At 37.6% G+C, this 27,210-nt stretch overlaps 1 protein-coding gene across 1 annotated transcript; it reads left to right on the top strand.

The window, feature by feature from the left end:
• The first annotated feature begins 13,397 nt into the window (after positions 1 to 13,397).
• On the top strand, positions 13,398 to 26,989 carry LOC5567769 (phytanoyl-CoA dioxygenase domain-containing protein 1). Its single transcript, XM_001657619.2, is given in 4 exon segments — positions 13,398 to 13,661; positions 25,952 to 26,505; positions 26,566 to 26,591; positions 26,594 to 26,989. Coding segments are annotated over 4 exon segments (858 nt in total). The 5' UTR covers positions 13,398 to 13,637; the 3' UTR covers positions 26,848 to 26,989.
• The last annotated feature ends 221 nt before the right edge of the window (positions 26,990 to 27,210 follow it).

The following is a 27,210-nucleotide window of genomic DNA, read 5'->3' as shown; positions in this document are numbered from 1 at the left end:
AGCAAGGAATTTTTGTTTTGCGCATAGCTCAGTAGCCCGACCACTTTGAAAGATGGCGTCTTCGGCAAAGTTGCTCAGTATCACAAGGACTAACATTATTTGAGCCGAAAGTTTCGAAATTTTGCCATTAGGCGGCACTAGTGAGCAAGGAATTTTTGTTTTGCGCATTGCTCAGTTGCCTGACCACTTAGAAAGATGGCGTCTTCGGCAAAGTTGCTCAGTATCACAAGGGCTAACATTATTTGAGCCGAAAGTTTCGAAATTTTGCCACTTGACGGCGCTAGTGAGCATGGAATTTTTATTTCGTGGATAGCTCAGTAGTCTGACCACTTAGAAAGTTGGCGTCTTCAGCAAAGTTGCTTAGTATCACAAGGGCTAACATTATCTGAGCCGAAAGTTTCAACATTTTGCCACTAGGCGGCGCTAGTGAGCGAAGAATTTTTGTTTTGTGGATAGCTCAGTAGCCTGACCAAAGTTGTTCAATATGACACTAGGCTATCGATTTTCCTCGCATTGTCACGTTTAAGTAAAAGTGCCTGGAGAAAAATATATACATTATTTTTACAATCGGATAAAAGTATGGCTAGTATCCTAGTATTTTTGACGATTGGGAGAATTTTTGATCAATAATTTGATATGAGAATGAGTGAGGATCCGTTTACTACTCAAATATGTGCTTCTCATATGAACCAGGAAAAAAAATATGTATGTTTATTTTTATTTCGTCATTGCATGAACTTCATTTCTTGAACATCTTCCAAGGTATGGATTGGATAGAAATGAAGTTAGGTTGGAATGTCAGTCATTACTAATAAATTGGGAAATCCATTCGCTAACAATATTAATGAGATAACTATGACTGGCCTTATCTCTTTAGTTACACGACACTCTTATTTGAATATTTTTAAGATATAAACCTTCTTTTTCATAACGATAATTCAATCTGAAAAAAAAATTCCTCCCGATTTTTACGTATATATAAAATCTTGAAACTTTCGGCTCAAATAATGTTAGCCCTTGTGATACTGAGCAACTTTGCCGAAGACGCCATCTTTCTAAGTGGTCAGACTACTGAGCTATCCGCAAAACAAAAATTCCATGCTCACTAGCGCCGCCTAGTGGCAAAATTTCGAAACTTTCGGCTCAAATAATGTTAGCCCTTGTGATACTGAGCAACTTTGCCGAAGACGCCATCTTTCTAAGTGGTCAGGCTACTGAGCTATGCGCAAAACAAAAATTCTTTGCTCACTAGCGCCGCCTAGTGGTAAAATTTCAAAACTTTCGACTCAAATAATGTTAAACCTTGTGATACTGAGCAACTTTGCCGAAGACGCCATCGTTCTAAGTGGTCAGGCTACTGAGCTATGCGCAAAACGTAAATTCTTGGCTCACTAGCGCCGCCTAGTGGCAAAATTTCGAAACTTTCGGCTCAAATAATGTTAGCCCTTGTGATACTGAGCAACTTTGCCGAAGACGCCATCTTTCTAAGTGGTCAGGCTACTGAGCTATGCGCAAAACAAAAATTCCATGCCCACTAGCGCCGCCTGGTGGCATAATTCCGTATTACAATGGCCACCACATGTCAGCCCTTGAGCTACTGAACAACTCTTCCGAAGACACCAACCTTCCAAAACATCAGGATTCAGAGATATCATATGTTACAAAATTTTGCAATCTTATCCCTCATGGTTCATATAGTGCAAATCAGAAAAAGCGCCCCTACCGGCCAAGTTCTCAACTAAAAGGATGATCCTCAACTCCTAAAGGTAGATCGTACTTAGTACTGAAACTTCGCCGAAGACAGTACTGTACTATCTCTTTTGGCATACGAGATATTCAACGACACCCCCAAAGTGATGAAATCCCATAAGCCCTGGGTCTCCTATAACGTCCTGGTGTGTCTTATAGGAGTGAGCGTAATAGGAGTGCACGTTATAGGAATGCGTTTAATAGGAGACCCGACTGTACGCTAGTGTCTATGTACGAACAATCGCTAAGAGGTAACGCGGAACATATTTGTATGGCGAAATGCATCTAACGAATTATTTCTTTAAATTGGGAACTCTTTTCGAAAAAATATTTGGTACCGGTTGTGCTCAATGATTATGGCTTTCACGTGTACCAAATATTTTTTTTCAATTAAAGCTTTCATTTACGAGATATTTGCAGTTAGATGACTTTCCGCATACAAAATAAAATGAGAAAACATCTGCTGATCAACTGTGGACATGAGCAAAGCAGGTAATCCATTGGCCGTTGGTAAGATGAGGAGTTTTCTGGGATTTTTTCTAGTGAAAAGCCGGAAAATACGAAAGTTTTGCCCCATTTGCTTCCGCTTCGGCTATTCGAATAAAAAAACCCTGAAAACTTTAAAATTTGATTTTTTTTTTAATGTTTTCAGAAGCAGAAAAAAAATGGAAGCGTATTCCGCAAGCGTTCCTCTTTCGTGCGGAATTCACACATTCAGTTTTGTTTACCACCGCAGAACAAGTTTAGCGTGTTGGATTGAAATGAATCAAAGATAACATATATTCAAAGTGGCTACGAAGGGAATTGAAATAATTATTTTTGTTACAGCTTTCGAATTAGATTTCGGCATAGCATATCCGAGATAATTGAGTCAATGTATAAACTATCTATGTAGTTTCTAACATAAAGCATATTTAGATGAATGAACGGAAATATTTTGAATAACAAAAGCTTTTTCACGTTAGTTAACAGGAATTATTTTGACAGGTAATAATATTTTCGATGACATCACATTCTATAGTTATAAAACATGAATATCGGGGATTATGAAAGAAAACATTTACATATTATGAAAAAAAAATTTATCGTCAGACATTGCTTTTCAGAGTTCCTCGATCTTAATGTCTGCAATCTTTACAGCAACTGGTCTATTGCTCGAATCATATGGTTTTTGATTACCGTTGGCAATGACAATTCGATGTCTTCTATACTAGATATACCACTTGCCAGCAGCTGAAAGTGGGTACCACTTTTCAACTTGCTGTGGCTTCTGAGTTCCACATATGTTATGTGACATCACCCTAAAAGGGTTAAATTGGAATTGTACAAAGCTGTAAATATTAATTTTCATCTTGAATTGATAAAAACTAAAGGCCGTCTACGTATGGCTCCATCCCATTACACCGAACGCCACTAGCCTGAATGAGCCTCTATCCCTAAAGCCATTACCCCGAATGGGTCATTACAGCGAACGCCACTACCCCGAATGAGCTATTACCACGAATAATATGAAATACAGTGCTTGTTTTGCGGGCAAAAATGCGTCTCAAATGATAACTGGTAATTATGACGCGTAAAATTCGTCGGTAAAATGTTCATCATATATTTTCCCTTCTTTCATATGTCAGCTATTCTTTCGAAATATCTTGTTGGCAACTATCTTCTTCTCATTCTTTCTGAGACAGTGCCTGTTTATCAGCTCAGTAGGAACTTACACAGTTCAAGGGTTCATTCGCAAATTTCACAACGCCAAAAGTTACCTTTTTGGACACCTATCCACCCCCTTGTACCATTTTTTTTGTATGGAAATGCTACATATTGTGTATGGACTGCAACATTTTGAGGACAACCACCCACAACATGTTTTTCTTCCTTCAGCGTTACAAAATTTGTGAATGGGCTTTTAATAAAATAAGCCTTTTATTGACTGAAAGCTTTCCTTGTCAATTTACCATTCTTGTGCATGTGCCTCTATGCCCAGGGACGTCAAGGAAATGTTCAATTCATAGGATCCACCACCAGAGGAATTCGAACCCATAACCCTCAAGATGGTCTTGCTGAACAGCTACGTGATCACCGGTATTTGGAATTCATGGTGGTGTGCATATTTCAATTTTGTTTTTAAACAAATATTTTCCTTTCTTATGAATATAGGTTGTGCCATAGCATCACGTTGTTACAAAGATCATGCACATCATAGCTGTAAACATTTCACCAGAAATTTGCCCTTCTTTCTTAAAAAGGCTGTTCTTTCAAGTTTTCGTTGGATAAGCTAGTCACTAATGTTTCCATATAGAACAGCTTTTTAAAAGTAATATATCCTGAAGGCATTCTCTAAAGAGAATCCTGCTATTATTCTAATCAGAAGTTTTCCCTTCCTTTTATTTTCTTGTATCAAAACATACAGGTCTCTTATGGATTTGCTCACCACTTTTCTGCCATCTTCATTTATTCATTGCCTTGAATCAAAAATAAAATATTTATTTGTGGTTATCTCATAGAAATTCAAATTAAAGATTCCATAAACCATTGAAAGTTTTTACTGTAGCGGCAATGAGAGGCCGCCGTTTTTCTAACATGTACAAGTGTATGAACGTTTCCTTGCTATAGCGGAACGGTTGTCTATCAGGTTGGTCTTTAAACGGGTTCCATAGAACAACACTTGCAGCGACTATCTCAGGATGATCTTTCATTACCATCGTTTACGAAACAAGATCTTAATGCTAGAAGCCCGGCATCTACAAAAATGAGTAAAGAAAGTGGGTACCGACGTCTAATAAGAGACTTTACTACATGCTAATTTTGTGCATATTATAGAAATCCTTTTCATAATTTCCTTCCCCAAATGTTAGCGTTAGCGTTAGCGTACCCGAGCAGAAGAAAATAACTACTGATTACCAAATTGAGGTATTCCATACCAGATAGTTTCCAATACTTACAACCTGAATGAGGTATGAATGAGCCCTGCATAAGAGGTAAAATACCTCAAATAATACCTTCTGCATATTCTACAAATACCAAGCTGATAATTAGATCAGGTACTGTAATACCCAAAAAAATACTTGATAGATTTTCATATAAAAGTGAAATTTTTCAATACCTCCAGCAGTCATCAATAGCTATCGAATACCAAAATGTAGTATTTTAAATTGTTATATCGTTTGTGTTTTAAATACAAATACCGTTATAATACCAAAATGAGGTATTGACAACTGAATAATACCTAATTATGGTATGATACCAAAATATGGTATGCATAAGTTATTGTGAGTTATTCTTTCCTTCTCGGGTAGTTCCGGTATGTTTCGTAGATTGGATACTAGCGACATTCATGTTTATCTTTGATAGTCTAATCCAGATTGCTTTCAGGAACAAGGCTGGGGAATGAATCATGAAAAATAATACCAATATCATGAACATCGCTCGTCCAGGCCATGCCCATGTTTACCGTAAGGAACTGTCCTTTAATTACGTAAGGGGTTATGGGGGAGGGGGGGGGGGTCTATGGTGCACGGATAAAAATCTGATCCCCACACCATGATTTACAAATCATGAAATTCATAAATTGATTAGGTCATAATATCAGGATCACAAATCATGGTTCCTGGAGTCATAATCATGATTCTTCATAAGCGTAACATCCAGGGTGAAAACACTAAGCGGTGCGCTTTGCTTCAACTCATTCGTTTCGATCACCTTTATTTCAACATGATACAGTGGTAGTGTGGTATGATACAGGACTCTTGATCGAAAGGTTCGTGGTTCGATTCTCAGTTTTTGTTTTTTATTTATTTTATTTTGTCGATCATAAACGGATGCGCGACTCAGCTTTTTTGGCATTGGAATCATGATTCCGAGCAACCAGCAACAGCGTGTGTTGCGTTACGGCAATCTGACTCATGATATCATGAGTCCAAATCATGGTGTATTTTCATAAGATGAAAACACGCCGGAATCATGATATCATGAGCCATAATCTTGTTTTTGGATTCTGATTTCTACCCGTATGTTTGGGATTTTTTCGCGCCATACAAATCATTTTTAATTTTCATACAAAAAATCTTACCATGAGGGGAGGGGGGTCGAAAAACCGTCAAAATTGTCTTACGTAATTAATGGACCGCCCCTAACTTGGGATAGGGGAAGGAAATGTTGACGCAGCACTTCGCTCACCACTATTCAGAGTGGATACGAGTAACTGACACTGAAGAAGACTGCAAGTGGTAGTCGAAATACGCGTATCTGTCAAAGATAAGCATTTAGGAGCGGAATTAAGAGGTACACAGTACTCCATCTACTTTAAAGTTTCTCTATTGAGATTCTGCTCAGAGGATTCGAACATTACACTGAGGAAACGGAACGTATGAGGTACATGAGATTTTCTTATGGAATAACGACATAAGAAGTATTTCGTTTTACATTCGAGAATCTTATGAAATTCCATTGCTGACTTATGACAGGGGCCCAGATAGCCGTAGCGGTAAACGCGCAGCTATTCAGCATGACCATGCTGAGGGTCGTGGGTTTGAATCCCGCTGGTCAAGGATCTTTTCGTAAAGGAAATTTTCTCGATTCCCAGGGCATAGAGTATCTTCGTACCTGCCACACGATATACGCATGCAAAAATGATCAATCGGCAAAGAAAGCTCTCAGTTAATAACTGTGGAAGTGCTCATAAGAACACTAATCTGAGAAGCAAGCTCTGTCCCAGTTAGGACGTAAAGCCAGAAAGAAGAAGACTTATGAAACAATACTCATTACATAGACAGATATAATTTCATAAGAAACTATTTTTGGTTATCATACGCATTGATCATTGGCTTTCATAAGATAATCTAATGAAACACGATTTTCTTAACAATTTCATACGAAAATCTTATGAATTACGTGGAGCGATAGTAATAACATAATATTCACGATAGAGATTCATAAGCGTGCGTATGACAATTATTATTAACACTTGTGGAAAACACTTAAGAATTTCATTCGAATTTCTTATGGAATAAAGACATGAGAAGCATCTTATGAGACTCATAAGAAAAACTTGTGAACTTCCATCGATCATTGCGTTCATAATGGGTATAATATCATAAGATACTCTTATGAAGGATCATAGATATCAATTATGGAATTCTTTTCGACCATTATGTATTTAAAGAATCACTCTTTGAATTTAGGAAAATAAAGATATTCATAAGATCTCTAATGATAACGACAAGAATTTCTTTTAAATATCGGACGTTTTGTATTTCATAAGACTCTTATGAAAGAGAGAAAACTGGTCGAGAAATCAATTCACAAGCGTTCTCTTATGAAATTCGTACGCAATTTCTGGCTCAGTGTAATAAGAGAATGGCTCGCCCGACCGTGTTCATAGATCGACCGCAAATTCTCCTGTGGACTGCTTCCTCTTCTTCTTGTTGGCGGCGGCAGCGGTGGTGGCTTTCGCTTCGAACGGCATCTTCTCTCGCTCGCTCGACAGTTTGATTGAGCAAAGCAAGACAAAAGGGGCGGTCCATCGCTATCGATGTCTGTGCCTGAGAAGCACACCCGGTCAGGGCAAGCCGATCTGTTGCCTGCTGAGATGCGATCCAATCAGAGAGTGAAAAGCAAATGACGTCAACTTTTCTCTAGCACCCCTATTTATAGATACGCTTGAAATCAACGTTCTCTTTTAAAACAGATATTAAACTTTTTCAACAGGTATGTGGGATTCAGTAAGTGAACTACATGAACTTTTGATGTCTTGTCTTTCGATTAAAGTGCTAATCAAGGAATTTCGTTAAGCCAGCAAAAAGCTATAAGCGTTTAAAATATTTCATGCCAACGTAACGCTCTTTGTTTTGAAATTCCAATTTCACTCCTGTATAGAGAAGAAAGAAGTTGTTCTACGTCAAAAAAATGACAAACAAAAAATCTGTCCCGTTTTTAAGATACAACTTTTGTATCTGCGCTTATTTATACCAAGTTATTGTACAATAAGTAGATAAATGGAATTCTCTCACCAAATTTGTGTTTCACGCTTTCATTTTGATTGCTTCGTTTATCAATTTCAAATTCCTAATCATACAATTAGCGGGTCAGCAACTCTCAGATGTTCAGATACATCAGCTACTTGACAAATATCCTCTACCCTCTTACCAAAATGTATACGAAAACTTAAAAGAGAATCTTCAATATCTTACCAGCAGTGGCGCGGGAAGTGGGTAGGACAGGTAGGACATGTACTACGCACAAAAACACCTGGGTAGGACAGTCAGTGGGTTGTCCTACCCACGATTTAACAAAAAAAAAACTAGATCAACATTGAATGGTTTGTGCATGACCCCCAAAAAATTCTGACTCGTGTGAATAACCTTTGAGAATGTTTATGATTAAAATCGTGGGAAAATAACTGTGATAATTATTGCAAGAAATTTCTTTAACCGTTAGAAACATGGAACAATCATCTCTGGCATTTCTGAATCAATCAATGGATGGTTTCCTAAAATATCTACGCCCAACCCTGTATATGTGCTGGGACAAATTGCCATGAGCATGACCGGAAGTAATTCTTGAAAAATTTGTGGAACATAAAAAGAGAATTATCAGAAGATTTCTGAATAATATTTGGAAGAAGTAACGGATTGAACTAAGACCAGTCGCATCGTTTTATAGGAGTGTGATGGTGCTAGCGATTTCTAATCGTGCTATCACTCTTAATATAGTCTTTCAAAGCATTGCTACACAAAATAACAGAATTTTTGCTGTTCATCCATTTGTTATCTAGAAATAGATTAGGAAATTCGAACGATTCCACTGGTTGTGAAGGCAAGCAGTTTGGCCTTCATTTGTGGAATAAATTGGTTTGATAAATTTGATTGGGTTTAAATACAAATGATACTCTTATTTGTTTATTATCTTGTTTGTATTGTATCTGATGTAAAATTGTACAGATTTTAGAGATTATAATCGGTTCAACTACCTCTGCAAGAATTTCGTCTTAAATTCCCCGAGGAAAAGCTTGAGGAATTATCATAGTGTTTTCATTTAGAATACTTTCAGAGTCTTCTAGAGGGATCCTTTCAGAAATTCTTCTAGAGATTTCCCAACTAATTCTTCCAGAAATACTTAGGATGCTTAGCAGAATTTCTCCAGAATTTGATCCAGGAATGAGAGCTCTATGAGTTTTTCCAAAAATATCTTCAAAGGTTTCTCAAAAAAATCCCATGCTATCTTCAGAAGTTTATATAAGTTTTTACACAATAATATTACAGAATTCAGAATTCTTTCCAATAGTTCCTCCGATCATTCCTGCACAAATTTCTTCTGTCCAATCTTTTTCTAGAAATTCCCTTGGAGAATCTTGCGGAATATTATCCCGAGGTATGATTGATTTTATCTATGGAAGATTGAAAGATTTTACCTATGAAATCAACTAAAACTTCGTCCAAAGTCCAGGACTTCTTTTATCCCCTTGTTCATAAAGGATGACTTTAACACGGACGAGTTCCTTAATAATAAACTTTCAAAACTTACTTTAAAAAGTCTTTTAGAATTAGTGGATACATTTCTGTAGAAATCTTAGATGAAATTTCTGGAGCAATTGCTGAAAGTATATTCAGAGAAATCTGTAGTTCAAATTATTAAAAATTCCTAGACATTTTAAGAGGCGTTTCTGGAGAAGTAAATGATTGAATCTTAGAAGATACTTGTTTAATTAATTATGATTCGTGGTTTACAGCTAATTAGCCGAGTGGAAGTTTAACAACTACCGGAAAACTAAACATTACATATATTTTACAATTGGATTAAATGGACAAATTGATGTGAAATTTGAGAAAAAATTTCACGTCTTCTCGGTGAGAATCGAAGTCACGACTCACCGAGAAGACGTGAAACTTTTTTGCAAATTTCACATCAATTTGTCCATTTAATCCAATTGCAAAATATATGTAATATTTTTGGTAGTTTATAGAAGATGTTTCACTAAGAAATCTTGAAGGATGTCCCAGAGAAATCGATGTATAAATTCTTGTATAATTCTTGTATGTATAAATTCTTGGAGGAGTTAGGACTTGAAAAAAATCTTAAAGAATTTTAGGATGAATTCAGAAGTTTTCTGACACAATCTTAGAACAAATTTCTTTTCTGTGGTACTCCTTGGGAAAATCCAGGTTGAATTCTTGAGGTATCCTTAACGAAATTCTTGGAGAAATTCTCTAGGAATATTCGTGCAGAAATTACTTGGGATATAATTCCTAAATTTACTTCTTCAGAATTTTCCAGAGAAATATCTGAACATACCTGAAATAATTCCTGATAAAATTCCTAGAGAACATCATGAAAAAACACTTACACAATACGAGCAGCAATACTTGTAGTAATGTCACAGAGAATTTTATTAAAACTCTCAGATCTTAGATAAATATGTGCTCTAGCCTAGGATTCCATAGGGTTAAAAAAATGCACAAAATATATGTTATGTTTGTCCTACCCATGGTTTAGAACGTGGACGCGCCTCTGCTTACCAGTTACTTATAAATACCTTGTTGCAGAGCTCCAATCTTGGGCGATAGAACTCCAGCTGTCTCCAACGATAAGGGATTTCAGGTTCTCTTCCACTGCGTACAGCCAGCGTATTCGTGATCTTCCCCGAAGTTGCCGAAGTATTTCTACCTGTTTCCTTGCTAAACATTATTTTCAAAATTCTTTTTTCGACATTCGCACTAAGTGACTAGTCTAATGAAGTCTGTCGTATTTTAAACGCCTCACGCTATGTCTAAACCAGAAGATTATGCTAATCGAATGTACCTCGGATGTTTTTCAGCTGATTGGAAAGGAGGTTGGCAATAAGTATGTTTGTAAAACAGCTTCAACCGCAAGTTCATGCGCTGACGTCACCCGTAGGGGGACCGACTAGCCCCACAAAGGATAAACTCAACCAGATTAAGTTCACCGTAATAATCAACTCTCCAGTCCCTAAGACAAGTGCGATAACCAAAATAGAACAAATAGTCACATTCAAGCCGATCGAAGCCCAATCTGCCGAAATTACGAAACGTGACATTCAACAAAAGTTGGAGCCAGTCAGCTTTGCTATAAAAAACGTTCACTTCAAAGACATGGGTGAAGCATCCATTGGTTGCGAATCTAGAGAATTGGCTCTGAGAATGATGTCTGCTGCTAGAAAGGTTTTGTCCGAAAAATATGCTATCGACATTCAGGATGCACTCAAACCAGGAAGAGCAGGAGTTGATACCTGAGAGAGACTCGCGAAGAGATAAAATATCAACGTCATATGCAGCCCAGATTCCGCTGTCATGAAACGTCAAATGCAGTCCGTCGTTTTTATGGCTGAAAAACTGAAAAGTATTCTAATCAAAATAAACTGTTAATAAAAACCTCAGGCAATGAAGCAGGTTTTTTCAAAGATGCTGATAAATTTAAGCACAAAACTAGTTATCAATATTGTCTGCTACGTTTGTTGGCATGAAATGTTACTCAAAAGGCTGTTTATGCTTCGGTGTGATGCAAACGCAATATTTTTATGCTGAGATGTTCATGTGAGAGTTTCATCAACTTTTACGTGTAACAATATGTTTGGATATGTTTTATTCATACTTGCAAAACTAACTAATAATGCAACTAATAATATTCCCACCTAAACCAAAAGCCGTTTACTTGAAACCTTCAAGTCGACATGTTATCACGATGAGAAGGGTTCCAATAAATTGGTCAGATGAAGTTAAGTATTTAGGGCTCATGTTAGATAAGAATTTAATTTTTAAACCAAACGTAACATGTCTGTATCCACTTATTAACAGAAATTTTAAACTTTGTCTTAAGTGCAAGTTTTTGATGTTCGAAAATAATTTCAGGCCTGCCATGTTGTATGCTGTACCAATATGGACTAGCGTTGTAATACCAGGAAGAAAACTCTGCTGAGGATTCAAAATAAAATTTTGAAAATGATTCTGAAACTCCCTCCCTGGTATAGTACTATTGAGTGACATAGAAAGTTTAGTGCTGAAACACTGAAATAATAATTTTCAAAACAGTTAATTTGAAGCATTTTTTCTCTTATAAGGTTGAACCAACTCACCTGCATAAATTTGATCTGCTACAACAAATAAAATGAAATATGTTACCAAAAGATTAATGAAAGCATAATTTAATATTACCTAATTAGTATGATAGTCTTGCCTAACAGAGAACACCTAGACATAAGAAATGAATGTAGTGTTTGAAATAATACAAAATAAGAGAATTAAAATAAATTTAACATTTATTCCTAGCATATTCTCTATTAAGTAACAATTTTCATTATTCTGTTTCCCAATTTAGCAAAATCTACAATGCTCTCCCGCACCGGTAAACGTTGTTTGTCTTGCAGGCTTTGTTTCAGCTTCAACAGCCCTAATATGCTAATCAGACCGCCTTCAAGGTGCACATGCTCATATGCTAGCTTCATTTGCGTAAAGCTAGCTTATGAACACTGGGCACACCCAAAGGGTACTTAATGTAAAAGTTAATTACCAATTGAGCTGTGGGTAATTACGCGTGGAATTCATCGTTTAGTTAGGGGTCGGTTTAAAAATCTTCACACTGTGCTTAAAATGCCACGCTGTATTGTACTTGGCATATCAACACGTAGTCTGCGCTCAAAATCATCTCGGGCTCTCAGGAGTTCTGAACGCTTAAAATTTTTGATCCTTAATCTATGCAGAACAGGTAACGTATAGGAGTCAACATTAGTTTAAATGTCTTGAAGATGAAGGTTTCGAAAACGAAACCACAAGACGCTAAAAAATCGGAATAACCTGCGATATACAGTTCATAAATGTTTATTTATTCTGAACTAAGAAATTATTTATTCTTTAGAGTCGTTCAACTAGTTTCAAACAATATGCTACAATAAATCGCAAATTTATGTAACGAAGAATTTGTACGCTCCACGTTCTATGAAAATAGTTTTGCGTGAAGCAGAAGCCCACGTGAATCAGCACCGTTGGTAAAGTAAACAACAAATCAACACTCATTCGATCGTATCTATGTTAAGGATGTTAAGTATAAGCGAGAGGCGAGAGAAAATCTAGAATGAGAGATGAGAGATCTGCGATTACGATGCACAGTGTTGCTTTTAAATTCTGTTTTAAATCACTCGCTAACGATCTTGGACACTGCTTGTAGCTTATCACAGACACTTCGAATAGTTTTCATGTTTTCTAAAGGATAATTCGTTGAATAATTTGAAGATTTCAACTGACTATGACAAGCGAATTTCAAGATAGTTAATGTGAGCATTTTTAACGCACGGCACTGTATAACACTGAACAATAAACATTGTTCAATATACATTAACGTTTTATTTTACTAGTAGTTGATTTTTTATTATCTTCCTAACATTGAATCATTCTAAACAAGAAAATTATGTACAACATCGTTTTGGGTAAAACGATGGAATTTGAAATATATTTCAATGGGTATTTAATTGTTCATGTTTGATTTGTTTAGAGTGTAATCATGCTTCCATTATATGCTCTCCTCTCTCAATTCTCAGCAACCAACAGTTCTCTCGCCGTTTACAAAAATGACCGGTTATCGCTAAGCCGGCAACGGGTAAGTCGCTCTCAACTTCATCCAAGTATAATAACGATCGTTCCGTCCGAATCCACCGGCAGTGTGTCTAGAGAGCTTCGAGTATTCATTCACGGGTAGAACGTACGCGATCTGTGTGCTATTACGGGTGCTACGAATTATAAATCAGCGAAAACAATCCGAGTGATAAGCTGCAATTGAGGACAATTCGAAGTTCAAGTTCAGTTGATAATAATTGGCGAGAGGAACAACAGTGTGACAGTCTGTGATAACGTTTGGACAGCTAGCTCTGGAAACGACGAAACACCATGAGGAATCAATTGATCAGTCAGGTGAGATCATGCATTACGATATGTGGACAGCTTGTTGTCGCTATTTGGATACAAAGACTTATTTTTAGTTGGCATTTGATTCATACGAGGAAAAATGCAATTTTGTATTTCGGTGGAAATCTCGATCGTTGTTTACATAGCTGGGTACATCATGAGTCAGTCAGTCAGAGTATATCATTTTCGGGAGCTTTCTTTTGCGTTGCTCATTCCGTGTATTGATGTGGAATGACGTGTGCAACTATTCTGTCTTATGGCAAGTTGGATGGATGAATGGATCTAGAACGACGAAGAAGAAACACTTGCTGAAATTTGCTGTTAGTGGGTGAGAACACATTTCCTCATTTTCCACAAACTCCACTTTACTGGGATGCTGGTTTTACCTTTTTGTGATTGAAGGGTATTGCTTCGTTACTGTTAACTTGGCCGAATAATATCTATCTAGATAGTTGTTATTCAAATTATACAATTCAAATGATTCTCAGATGTTGAGATATGAATTGTAAAAATCACATTGTTATGTTTGTAAAAAGGTCATCACAAAATATGCTCAAATTTTAAAAATCTTCTCCTTTGGTAGACGTTTTCAAAACGTAGTCTAGCAAATTTTGCAATGTTTTGATGGAAAATGTCAAACTGGTTAGTCACTAAATCATACAAAAAATTTCAATTAGATTGAAAAACTTACTCCTTAAATGTCTGAATATATAATATATAGTATACAGTTTTGTAGAGACCAAATCAAATTATATGTTTTAATAACCAAAAATCCATGTTTATAGAATAATTGATGACATGCATTAACATTGGAAACACAAGATGTATTCTATAAAACACTGATTTTCAACCTGTTTTCTTAAACTTGTCGAAAAAATTAAGGTGGATAGATTCAGCTGTTCGGCGTTTTAAATTTGGTCACCGAATGCCGGCTGCATACCTACCTATATCGCATCATCGCCACCAGCCAGCGCCGGACAGTTCGAGATTTATTTTTAGAGTATATTTTAATGCGATGAGGTACGCCATTCGAATGCTCCACTAGATGGAAATTTTGCACACCTTGTTCACCTCAGCCTAAGTAAGGGTAGCCGATTGAGAAAATTGGCTGTGAAAACTGTGAAAACATTGGGCACAAGGGCAATGTAAACAATTTTTACATTAGGGAAATGGTCTATTAAGGTGCGAAACATAAAGTTTATATGTGTTTAACAAAGAATCAAGTTTTATTCTTTAGCCATGTCTATATGGAATGCACTTGGATTAAACCTACCTGGGAGGGAGGAACCAATACAAAATTCCTCTACGTCACAGTGAGCCGAGATTTTGCTGTCACGAACTGTCACTGTGAGCCCGGATCTTAAACAATGGACAAACATGATAAAAGCGCGTAATTAGCCTAAGTATATTTTTGCATTTCATCAAAAGTAGCAAAAATCGAATTAGAATCAATTCATGCATATTCAAAAGCACCGTTTATTCTTATTGAATGTAACGTATTGAAATGAGGCTCTTTTTACTGTTTTCATTAAAACTAAAAATTAAACGCATAGAAAACTGTGGTGATTTTTAAATGTTTGTTCAGAAATATCGGAGGTACACAACAAATGAAAACTAGCAATTTTTACTAAGCCTGCCTTGATTGTCGTTGGCAAACTGGAGTTATCTTGCAGTTTGGAAAACAATTGTATCCAATTTTTAGTATCGGTGCCTCCCTCGCAGAAACCTACCATTTATTCTAGTTTATTCTGGTGCTGGGTTCCAACTGGGTCAGGCTTTGCTACTCCATTTTCGTAGTAGTGAAAAAGTGCCGCGAGTGTCAGTAGTGTTTGATCCTTCGACCTGGTTGCTTGCTCCTGCGGGGGCGGGCGACGGGATCGTTCGCGTACCGCGGTGGAATAGTATCGCGGATCGCGTTAGTAGTGTTTGATCCTTTGATCTTGTCGCTTGCTCCTGTGGGGCGAGCGATGAACACTTTTCGGCGTTCAAAGCTTTTATCGAGTAATATCGCGAATCCGGTTAGGCGCATTCATTTAAAATTATCCATTTATCGTTTACCAAAACGAATCCTTTACCCAAACTTTTCCCATATCCAAACTCTCAGTGTCTACTTGTGGAAGTGCAGAGGACTCCTCGGCTTCCATAAAGCAAGTCACACGTCAACATTTCCCTCCCATCCCTAAATTGACCTGCATTCGGACGCAGCCGGCGCCGTTATTGTTTGTCATAATAATGAGAGCACCAGCACTTACACATTGAGGATGCTACTGATCCCGAGTAATGTCTGTTGGTTCCCTGTGTAAGTACAGCTGTTCTTGCAATAACGGAGTAGCATCTGCGGGCGGTCAATCATGCTCATGCTCATGCTCTAACCACTTCGAATCGCGCTCGTTATTTCATATTGGTGGAATACGTGATAATGTTCAAATGCAAATTTCACTGTGGAAAGTAATAGTGGAACACAAATTGAGCTTTGGAAAGCAATCAAATTTGAATTCATAATACGCAGTTATTAACTATATTCGAAAATTTAAGAAGTTCGTTAGAAAATTGGAATAATTTGAAGAACACCAATTGACCTTGGGAAGGAAAAGTTAGTCAGGCGAATTAGGCCCAACAACGTGGGAGGCCAATCTGGGCTTATTCAGGCTTAACTAGGATAGTCTAGGAAAGTCTAGGCTACTTTGCGCGCAACTGAGCTCAAGCCCACTCCGACAAGTTGATGGTAGTTTTCCTATAGTACGGACCACCAGCCAGAGCTTTGGTGTGGAAATACGGTCCAAGTGGAATTCGATCCAATAATCTAGTGTTTGTTGTCGAGGAATACCACGTGTCAACTCGTTTCGCCTAGTGTGAAGCATAGAGTGCTGTCCATTAAGCTTTTCTCCATCGAATCCCGGAGACGCCTCACACACAAGTTGAGGTAATTGACTTCACAAAACTAGGCCTTCAATTGTAAGAATTTGTCGGAATTGTTGAAGTTTTAGTTGAGATTACATTTACTACCATTTAGTTTTGGATCGTGTTTTCTGTATTTTTAATTTCTTATCCATTCGATCAATTGGCAATTCTGTTGGGTCAATGTGCAATTTAAGTTCTGTATTACAACTGTTAGCCTGCTCTGAGGCCTCTTGGCGGCATATTAGAACAAGGTAAACGATCCTTTCTCGAAAGGTGGCGCTTAAGCCATTGGCTTTATCGCAATCCGCTCTGTTGCGTTACAAAGTTGTATAAGGTTAAATCAATCACAGAAGGGTTTCTAGAAGAGGAAAATCAAGTAGTACTATTGGGGTATTAAATTGATAAATACCCTGGAATGCACTCATAAAACAAAACTTTCAAAATTATTCCATGAGCGATGTTTTGCATTTAAGTTACCAATTGGAAACAAATTACTTATTGCTCGTCAATTTCCGCAATTTAGTTTGAAGCAAATTAATTGGCTGTCCAGTGCATTGAAAGGGAAAATAGGCAGCCATGAAAGTGTATTTACTAATCTGTGTTTCAACAGAAACACCCTAAGTTTCAAAAACTTGTATATGACGAAAAAATGAAGTTTTGTGCGATGAAACTACAAAAAATGGGTTGAGTTTGGATCCACTTGAAACATGGATAAGTTTCAGTAGTTATTGGTATATGTATATTATTAAATGTTAGAAAAATAAACAGCTCGTCCTCTTCACCATTCAAAGAACGAGCATTCCAATTCAAATTATTCAAAAAACATTTGGATCCATTAGAGAAACGTAATCCAATAACAATTTCATTAGTAAATTTTACACCAACTTAGACTGCTTTAGTCATAATGATGGTTTTGAACATTGCATCAATCATTTGATTAAATTTTTCAGTTTAAAAATCAAAATTAGAACAAGACATGTTACTAAAATTAGGTAAATTTTCTGATGAGATTTTCGATGGAAGAAGATAAACATTTGAACGGTTACCCGGCGGAAGAGAACTACCTTGTGAATGATTATATTTTATCTGATGGGAATGATTATTGAGCAAGCTTTCGTTAACTGTAAATGATAATTGTTGTAGATTCTGCCTGGGGAATTCCGGTCATGATAAATGTACATCGAACATAAGTTTTGCTTTTTCTAAAGCTTTGATATTATTTGGATCTTTTTTGTTAATGTGAACTAAGTAATATTCTTGAGAGAGCCCTTTCCGAAGAATGACAGATTGGGATCTCTTTTTCATAATGATTACTTGGACTGGGTAAAATCCAAGTAAATCATTTATTCCATTTTTGATCTCTTCAGGTGACTTATAGTCACTTGAGAGACCTTTCAAAACGACTTTGAACAAGTAAAGCAAACAAGTAAAAAAATGGTGCTTCTTCTTTTCAAAAAAAGAGATTACATATTTTTTCATACTTTTTCACTATGGGAATTGACAGGTTCGCGATATTTAATAGTTTCCGGCGAAATGCGACATTCCCCTTACATTGCGATTTAGAATGAATGAAACCTTGATTCCCCTAATGTAGCTCAAGATCTTCTGCCTAAATCCTTGAAATTCGAAACAACTGACTACGATAGGCGGCACTCTATGCTTCCTCACTTGAATCAATCGATGCGCACTGGCTACATGGACCCCTTATATGCCTTCATCAAATAAAATGAATTGTGAAAAATAACTCATTTCCTTGAGAATGGAGAAAATTGAAACCATAGCTCTAAGAATCAATGTTTTGTCAATAAATTTAAATTTCAGCTGTTCTGTGACCGTTGTTTACTCTTATATAATTATGCTGTTTGCCAATCATCTTAACAGTGCCGTCAAAAACAAATCCTTCCAGAAGAATGCTACCGCAATACGCAGAATGCGGGTTGCCTTCCAACACGATCGCCAGGCAAGTCTGCCCCCGGTTCTCAAGTCTCAGTACAAGTTTCCCTAGAAGGAAATCACTCGTTGCCAACCGAAAACGGCTCCCCTAGAGAGTGATTGCTTACAGAGCACATGCCTGCATACAAATATGGCCATGTAAAGTGACTGACGAATCAGCCAACCGAATCTTTGACGCCACCACCTTCTACTTTGCCAAAGTGGCGGAAACTCGGACAAAACTTTAAAATTCGGCATCGATATTTTATATTCAAAATATTGATCTTGTGTTTCCGTTTTGTGCCTGTTCACAAATTTCATAACGCTGAAAGGGGTGGGTGGGTGACCTCATACAAAATTTGTGGAATATTCATACAAAAAGCGTAACGAGGGGGTGTTGAATTTTGTGAATGAACCTTTTGAACATTTTTCGATATTTTGTCCGACTTTTGTATGCAAGCACGCCACTGTGTACCGCTGGACGGGTCATGTGGTATAGCGCACTTGATTGTAGGTAATTTCAAATTTGCACTACGTCATACCCTCGGGGCCTGCAGAATTGACCGGTCAATACCGTTCTACGTACTCTCGCATGGGAGGAAGTTAGTGTTCGTCTGCAAATTAAAATCAAAGTTTTTTTTAATAAATCGAAAGGCGGAACCGAACCTACGCATTTTCGCCCCTCTTTTTCTACATGGACGCGCTTCGGTAGCCGAGTGCTAAATTGCCACTGAAGCAATTATTATCACTCGCTGGGAAATGACCCACTGACTGCGTGAAGGTACAGGTTCAATGGCAGCGATGTACGTTTTTTTTTTTTGGCTTATGGAGAAAACAGAGCGAACCAATTACCTGCTGATAAATGTTCGTCTGTCTGTCTATCTGGAGTAGAGCAGTTGGTTGGTTGGACAACAGCAGCGTGTCAAATGCAGCTTCGATGTCTCAACTGAAAAACACACGGAATGGTTGGTGTTTCCTATTTGCATTCAGGAAAAACCGAGATGTATATCTGAGCATAACATCCATCAATCGTAATAAAGATTGCGCATTTTATATGTTCTATTACTGTAACACAGCTTAACAAAAATGACATTTTTGCGTGTCTCAAGGATCAAAATATGTGTCTCTAGTAGATTTGGGGATGCTGAATCTGATGCCATTCTCAGAAATGATCCAGCACTTCACCATTTTTAGTTACAGGTCGCCAAAGTTGTATATATCTCTGGTTTTATAGATGTTCACATCAAATTTAAGGTATAATTTATTAAACTGTTTTGTAATCTGATCCACCAAGCATGCAAAATAAAAAACATCTTTGATTTGGATGAAATTAACGATTAAATTAAGATTTAATTGATTTTTCCAACATGCCTGACGTCTTCATAAAAAAAATCTCCGTTTCTCTGATATGGGAAAATACAATACTTTTTTAAACCATCAAAAACTGCTTTTCCGCATCAAAAGTTTTATAAACTTTGTTGATAAGTATCGTTATACATATCAAGTTCGAATTCTGTGGCAGATTAAGCAGATAAATTGCCTTACAAGCTGGCAAACTTGCATGCAAGTTGGAAAAAATAGTTAAATTTAAAATCTCAAAAACCAGACGGGCTATGATATTTTTGAAAACAGCATTGGACACATTCTCTGGATCAGTGAATCAATTGTCACCCAACATGCAGCAACAAAGACATCTCCCTCCTATTATTGTTGCAAAAACTCTATTCCGCAACGTCAGCTTATCATCACTTGAACAGAATAGTACTATAATCGATCACTATGTGCGGAGCGATTTTCTGGGCTTCGCATTGCATTTTTCGGGAACATTCTCTGTGTTGTACTACTTACACAACTGCACTGGTACTTCCCAGCTTGCGTTGCCGCCTCATATGCCCGACCTTTTAAGCTTTTCTGCAATCGTACTATGTTTTCTTCGTTTGTGAATCCACAAAGAGTGGTAGTTCTGTTGAAGGTTGATAGGAATAGTGGCCTCTCTTCCGGGTTTCCAGAAAAAGTCGGGAGATCCTTCGAAATGGTTTATCGGGCAGCTAACTGCCTCCAAGAAATCGGATATAATGCTGTGTGCATTTGAGGTGCAAATCTTCACTAAATGTCCTTCAAATGCTTTAAGACAAAACTATTAAAGGACACCTAGCAACGATTACACATATGACCGCCAACCTAGCATAGAAAAGCTTACTTTGACATCGGATTGCCTGTAGAATATCTTACCGCGTTGGGTGTTCCCGCATTTAATATTTGCGTTTCGAACGCACACAGCAATACATCGGATTTTCCTCTTCTTCTTAGTTGTAGGCCCGGTTGTTTCGCATGGTGGATGATTACGGATGGCTCTGGTTGTGAATCGCTGGTCGATTCGAATGTGGAGCAAAGCGTTGATACTCTGGGACCGGCACGTTATGCGAAAACCGACGGGATGGATCCATTTCAACGTTTTGAGAAAGGGTCGGTGCAACTACTCTGTGTCTCTCTCAGACTGGACCAGGTGTTTTTTTTGAGGTTTCAGGAAAACGTACCCCAGGCATTCGAAATATCAAAATATTTACATTATTTGCTGTATTCATGAGACTTTTTTATTTAATGATATTTAAGACTGATGTTGAAATAGCATCGAGAAAAATCAAAATTGATGGGGTTCTCATCATATCTTTAGAACGCCAAAATAGCATCTAGTCCGGTCTGTCTGAACACCGACCAACTGTTTTCCTGGACACCTTTCGCTGACCCGCATTTGTTACAACTCCAGGGAAAATTCCTATTTTGCTGCGAAACTCCTACACATTGGAAGTGATGCTACTTGGAACAGACGTCACATTGCACCATTTCGTCCGAATCTTGTCCGCTGCATACTTGGCATGTTCGTAAATCCTCCGGAGCTGCCTTGACCACCACTTGCACACCACTATTTGCACCAAAATTTGCACTGTTCGTCTCACCAACCACTTTGCCTGACCGTAAGGTTCGACTTGACATGTCCGGCTAATTCTCGTTTCCGTATGTAAACGAAAATCATAAATTTTTGGAACTAAATTCAGGGGTTCCGTAATAATAATCCCAGAAACTGAGTTTTGGTTCCAATTCGGATAATTATTATTTTCCTGTGAAGAATTAATAACTTTTAACGAATTAATCTTGCGTTCATTGAACAGTATAACGTTTGCTTAAAATTAAGTTCAATCTGTGTGTTTTATATAAGAATTTCTCATTTAAATTGTCTTTTTCGTTGACTTACGTTTAGTCCTGTTTTCGTGTCGAGTCCAATTCATTCAGTTTTTGAACCAGTCTAATGTCTAGTCGAAGAACCAGTTAGTGTAATAAAGATATAATCTGTTCGCTACCCGTACTATGAACCGTACTGTAATGTTCAGGATAGTTTTTAATAAAGGCATAGTTTTAAGGAATAATCCACTTTTAAGAGACAATTTACACCGTCTTCAGCGCATAGGCTGCACAGACTGAACGATCACTAACATTAGGCAACGGACAACACCAAACACCCAGTAGCCCAGCAATGAATTTTTCGTTTGACGAAAAGTTTTCACCGACTGGAGAGGGAATCGAACCCACACCCCGTGGCACAATACGCCTAGACGACTGACGCCGCTAACCGCAAGGCCACGAAGCCTTTTACCACATTAACTCATAAAGTTTACTAATTACTTTAGGTTAAGTGCATGATTGCCCTCCGGCGAGTAGTTTCCTGCAGAATCACACTAGTATTAGGCTCAACAATCACTTCATCAACTACATAGATACTACCTTTAAAATGAAGTTAATGAATGCACGATTACGAATTAAAATATAAGAAAATCACTAGTAATTTCGTTTAGAAATCTGCACTATCTTAATCTGCGCTACCTTAACAACTCATTCAACTTTACCACTCGATATAAACAACATCCCTGCAACGCCCCGTCAGACTGTTATTCCGATGCGTTCCGTTCCTACTGTACCTATTGGTTCGAACAAAATTCGTCTATAGAGACCAAAAACAGAGAGGCGCGCTGGCGTAAAATCGCCAACAAATACTGAATGAAGCCATTTTTGACATATACAGTATTGGAAATAAACAAGTAAAAAATTGTCGTTTTGCATACAAAATTGTAGTTCTGAGTGTAATGATCCGAATGACATGAAATTTTGGCGGCGATCTAAAAATAACAAGAATTTAGCATTTTTGTTGAATTTTAACATTTTCATACACATGTCTTAAGTTTTTAACGGTTCCAAATTGGAAATAACAAGTGAACAGACCATGATGTGTCTTTTAGCTTCAGAAATAAATAGTTTTAGAAAATTTGCATACCTCTAATGTGTAATCCGGGGCCTTCCTTAGCCGAGTGGTTAGAGTCCACGGCTATAAAGCAAAGACATGCTGAAGGTGTCTGGGTTCGATTCCCGGTCGGTCCAGGATCTTTTCGTAAAGGAAATTTCCTCGACTTCCCTGGGCATAGTGTATAATCGTATCTGCCACACGATATACGAATGCAAAAATGGCAACTTAGGCAAAGAAAGCTCTCAGTTAATAACTGTGAAAATGCTCATAAGAACACTAAGCTGAGTAGCCGGCTCTGTCTCAGTGAGGACGTTAATGCCAAGAAGAAGAAGAAGAAGTAATGTGTAATCCGGCACAGTCCTAGCACAAACAAGTATGAGATTATTTTGAAATATATTTCTGTTTTAAGTTATTTAACGTTGGTGTTGTTTACTTTTTTGCTTCCAATTCAAAACCGTATATAAATATAAGACATGTTAAAATTCAATCCGCGTTATTTTTAGATCGCCGCCAAAATTTCATGTCATTTGGATCATTATACACAGAAGTACAGGACTCCAAACATCGGCATTTGTTTAGTTTTTTGTTTCCAATGCTGTATATAACAATTCATTTGTCGTAGCAGTTAAAAATATTCTCAAGTAATATTACAACAGCTAGTCCATATTGATACATTATACAACATGACCGGCCTGAAAATTTATTTGAAAATCAAAGCAAGTTATCTAAAAGTTTCGATTTTCCGCTAATAAGTGGATACATACATATTGATATATTTGTTACATTTTGCTTGAATGCCTTCAATGTGGTTTTTGAAAGTTATTTTTTTATCTAGCTCGGAACTCCTGGCGAACAAAGCGAAAGAAGAATCATTCATATCTGTTGACCCGTTTTCAAGCTATTTAGTGACATCAAACACCATTCAATTTTTATGTATATAATTAGATGAGCCCTAGATACTTAATCTCATCGGACAAATTGAAACAAATTGAAACCCCTCTCATCGTGACAAAATATTTAATTGAGAGTTTCAAATAAAAAGCTTTTTGAATATGTGGGAATATTAGAAGAACTGTTACTGTTGAACTGTTTTGTTTCAAATTCCGAACATGAACCATAATCCAAATACTCAACTTTTTATACCGATATTTTTTTAAACAAATCCACTCGAATTTCTTCTTAAAAAGATCAATTCTTCAATGATTAAGTCTTTTATATTAAAAATTACGAAAATATCAATTATTACTATTAAAATCATCACTATTCGGAATTTGAGTCATGTTCGGAAAACGGAGAAAAAACAGGATTCATATTTGTCATACATTCAAATTATTGACACTTAAAATACTTCATTTGATACATTATTTTTAATATTTCCCGCGTATCTTTTGCTCGCAAACGACGTGACCCATTGTTTCGATTATTACATCAGGCTTAGAACTGCATATGGAATAACTTTAAACATAACAGTCACCCGAAATAGGAGTTCGGAACGTTATTATTTTTTATTTTTTTTTCTAAAAGCTAACTATTTCCGTGTATTCTATTACCTCAAACAGACACACCTGACTTGCTTAACAATAACGGACCCCAGTTTAGTCCACGCCCTTGAACGTACTGCGCATCTAATTTGTCGGCTCTCACTCACCTGACTTTGCAATCTAGAGCCAAGTGCATTTCCCATTTACGTTTACTCCTCGGTTTTCCTCAGACTCAAAAATTTCGCGAAAATTTATCCCGGTGCGGTGCACCATGAGATAAACATATCATTCTCATTGACGGGGGACGCCCCGTGACGATTGTACTTTGAGCGTGTTCGGTCTTCACGTTTCGGTGGAGGCGACTGGCACCACCCGACCAGAAGAAAGGCACAGGATTTTAATAGCATGTGTACTTTTGATATAAAATATTTCTATATCATTAGTTGTTAGAATATGCAACGTTATTAAGAACAGTTACAATGAAAACATATCTAACAAAATTGTTACCAAATTAAACAAGAATATAACAAATCCTCATATAACTATAACAAAACTTCTACAATATGTGTTTGAAGGATGTAAGAAATTAAAAAAAATGGCATATTATGTTACTGTTCATAACTTCGGTTATAAATGTTAAGAATCGAACAAATGCAATGTCATATTTATATATAATAAATTTTGTTTTTAGTCTGTTACAAAATATATAGTACAACAGATAAAATACAAAACCAACGTGAAAGCAAAATTATACCGACTTCTGTTATTTATAACTGCTATTGACATACATGTGTTATACTCTTGGTAAGTGATTCTGATCGGGCAGCGCGCTAGCAAGTGATGCAATTCCGAAAATGTGCACATCGTCACACCGGCAGCGACCGACGGTGAAAAAGCGACTGCTCATAATTTTCTAAAAATAATCTTCATCTGCGTGTAAACCGGGATTGAACACCTTATACAGACAACGTTCAATCCGGTGCAGGATGAGTGGGTCGCTTCCTCTGAGAGTGAGGGTATGCGATATGCATTTTCTTTTGATTTCTTTTTATGAAAAGCTCGCCAAAAATTTTCGTGCATCTTCGAATGAATAATACATAGTTAAATATTACATGGTCCAAATCAGAAACAAACATTCAAATTGAAATTCAAAAACGGTTAACTGAAGTAAGAATCAAAAAAAGATGGCATTTTCTAAATCCTGATCAAGATACATTCAGAAAGTAGCTTGTCACTATTGGTTGATATATTTAACAAATGTTATCAATTGGTATATTTTCCTGGCAAATGGAAAAACTTCAAGGTTGTACCAATTCTTAAACCGGACATAATCATTATTCGAAATACCACATACCCTTATAACAGAGTGAATAGCTGTGAGAGAAAATTCATATGAGTAATCCCTCGGTGAGATTTATGCATTGCTGAGGACGTCCAAACAAAACAATGCGTTCTTTCTGATTTGCCGTAGTCCGCAGAGAGATGCGTCTGGTCAATGTGAGGTCATCAAGCAGCACATACTATGAACACGACTTAGTTACGCAAAGAAAGGGAAGAGGAATTCGAAGTATGTCTTCACCCGTCATCGCCCTCCTTGAACCTGACAATGAGTGACGCGTAGTTAACAGATGAATGAATAGACACATGCTAATGGATCTCTCTCGCATTTCGTTTTATTCTTTCAGATATTGGAGGACGGTTATACCGTAATTGACGACTTCCTGACTCCAGAAGAGGTCACAGAGCTGCTGGAGGCTGGAAAGAATCTTCACAAAGATGCACCCAAAGAGGAACGGAAAGTTTTCAGCACCATCAATTCCAGCGCCACCCAAAGCCGAGACCGATACTTCATCGAAAGTGGTGACAAAGTTCGGTACTTCTTCGAGGAAGGTGCTGTTGCAGAGAACGGAGAACTACTGGTAGATCCATCGGTGGCGCTCAATAAAGTCGGCCACGCTCTACACACTGATCATGCCGTTTTCAACAAGGTCACATTCTCCAACCGCGTGAAAGAAGTCTGTTGGCAGCTCGGTTTCCAGAAGCCCGCCGTTGCTCAAAGTATGTACATTTTCAAAAACCCCGGAATTGGAGGAGAAGTCAAACCACATCAGGACGCCACCTATTTGTACACGGAACCCAGTTCAACGATTGGTTTCTGGATTCCTCTGGAAGACGCCACTCTACAAAATGGTTGCCTGCACTTCATCAAAGGATCACATAAAAGCGGAGTCCATCGAAGGTACGTTCAGCAGAACCCCCAGTCTTCATCAACTCTAATGTTATTTTTCCACTTCCCCAGATACATTCGCAATCCAGATAAATCCTCCCCGAATTGTTGATCTACGACCGGCCAGCCCCTCTCTACCCTCAGTCCAATTTCTGTGCCGCCCCGGTGAAAGCAGGCTCGCTGGTCCTCATCCACAGTCAGGTGGTGCATCGGAGCGACGCGAACCGATCGGACCGTAGCCGGCATGCGTACACCTTCCACGTGATCGAAACGGAAAACTCGGCATACTCCTGCGAAAACTGGCTGCAACCGGCAACCGATCAGCCCTTCCCAGTGCTTTACGAGAGGGATTGAGCGCGCAGTTTGTACCCGTAGAAGGAAAGAACGCAGATGCATGTGCCATAGTCGATGATGATTATATTTTATTGTTCTTTTTCTTTATTTCTATGGACAAATATACCTTTTTACTATGAGTAAACTCAAACAAAAGGGGAAATTTAATTGATTCATTTTTTGTCGGTTTGACGATTGATCAGTTGAAATGAACAGCGTTGCGTGACGCTTCATAAAAGGGATTTACACCTGCATTAATTATCATCATGCGATCGTAAAAGGGAAAATGGATATGCGGCAGAAAAAAATGGAACTGTTGTTTTTTACATTCTGATGATCAAATGTTGGTAGGAATAGGCGAAGCGGAAAATTTCGATGGAGTTT

The sequence above is a fragment of the Aedes aegypti genome, chromosome 1 (genome assembly GCF_002204515.2).
Source record: "Aedes aegypti strain LVP_AGWG chromosome 1, AaegL5.0 Primary Assembly, whole genome shotgun sequence".
Lineage (NCBI taxonomy): Eukaryota > Metazoa > Arthropoda > Insecta > Diptera > Culicidae > Aedes > Aedes aegypti.
This window is presented reverse-complemented; position numbering and strand designations above follow the sequence as displayed.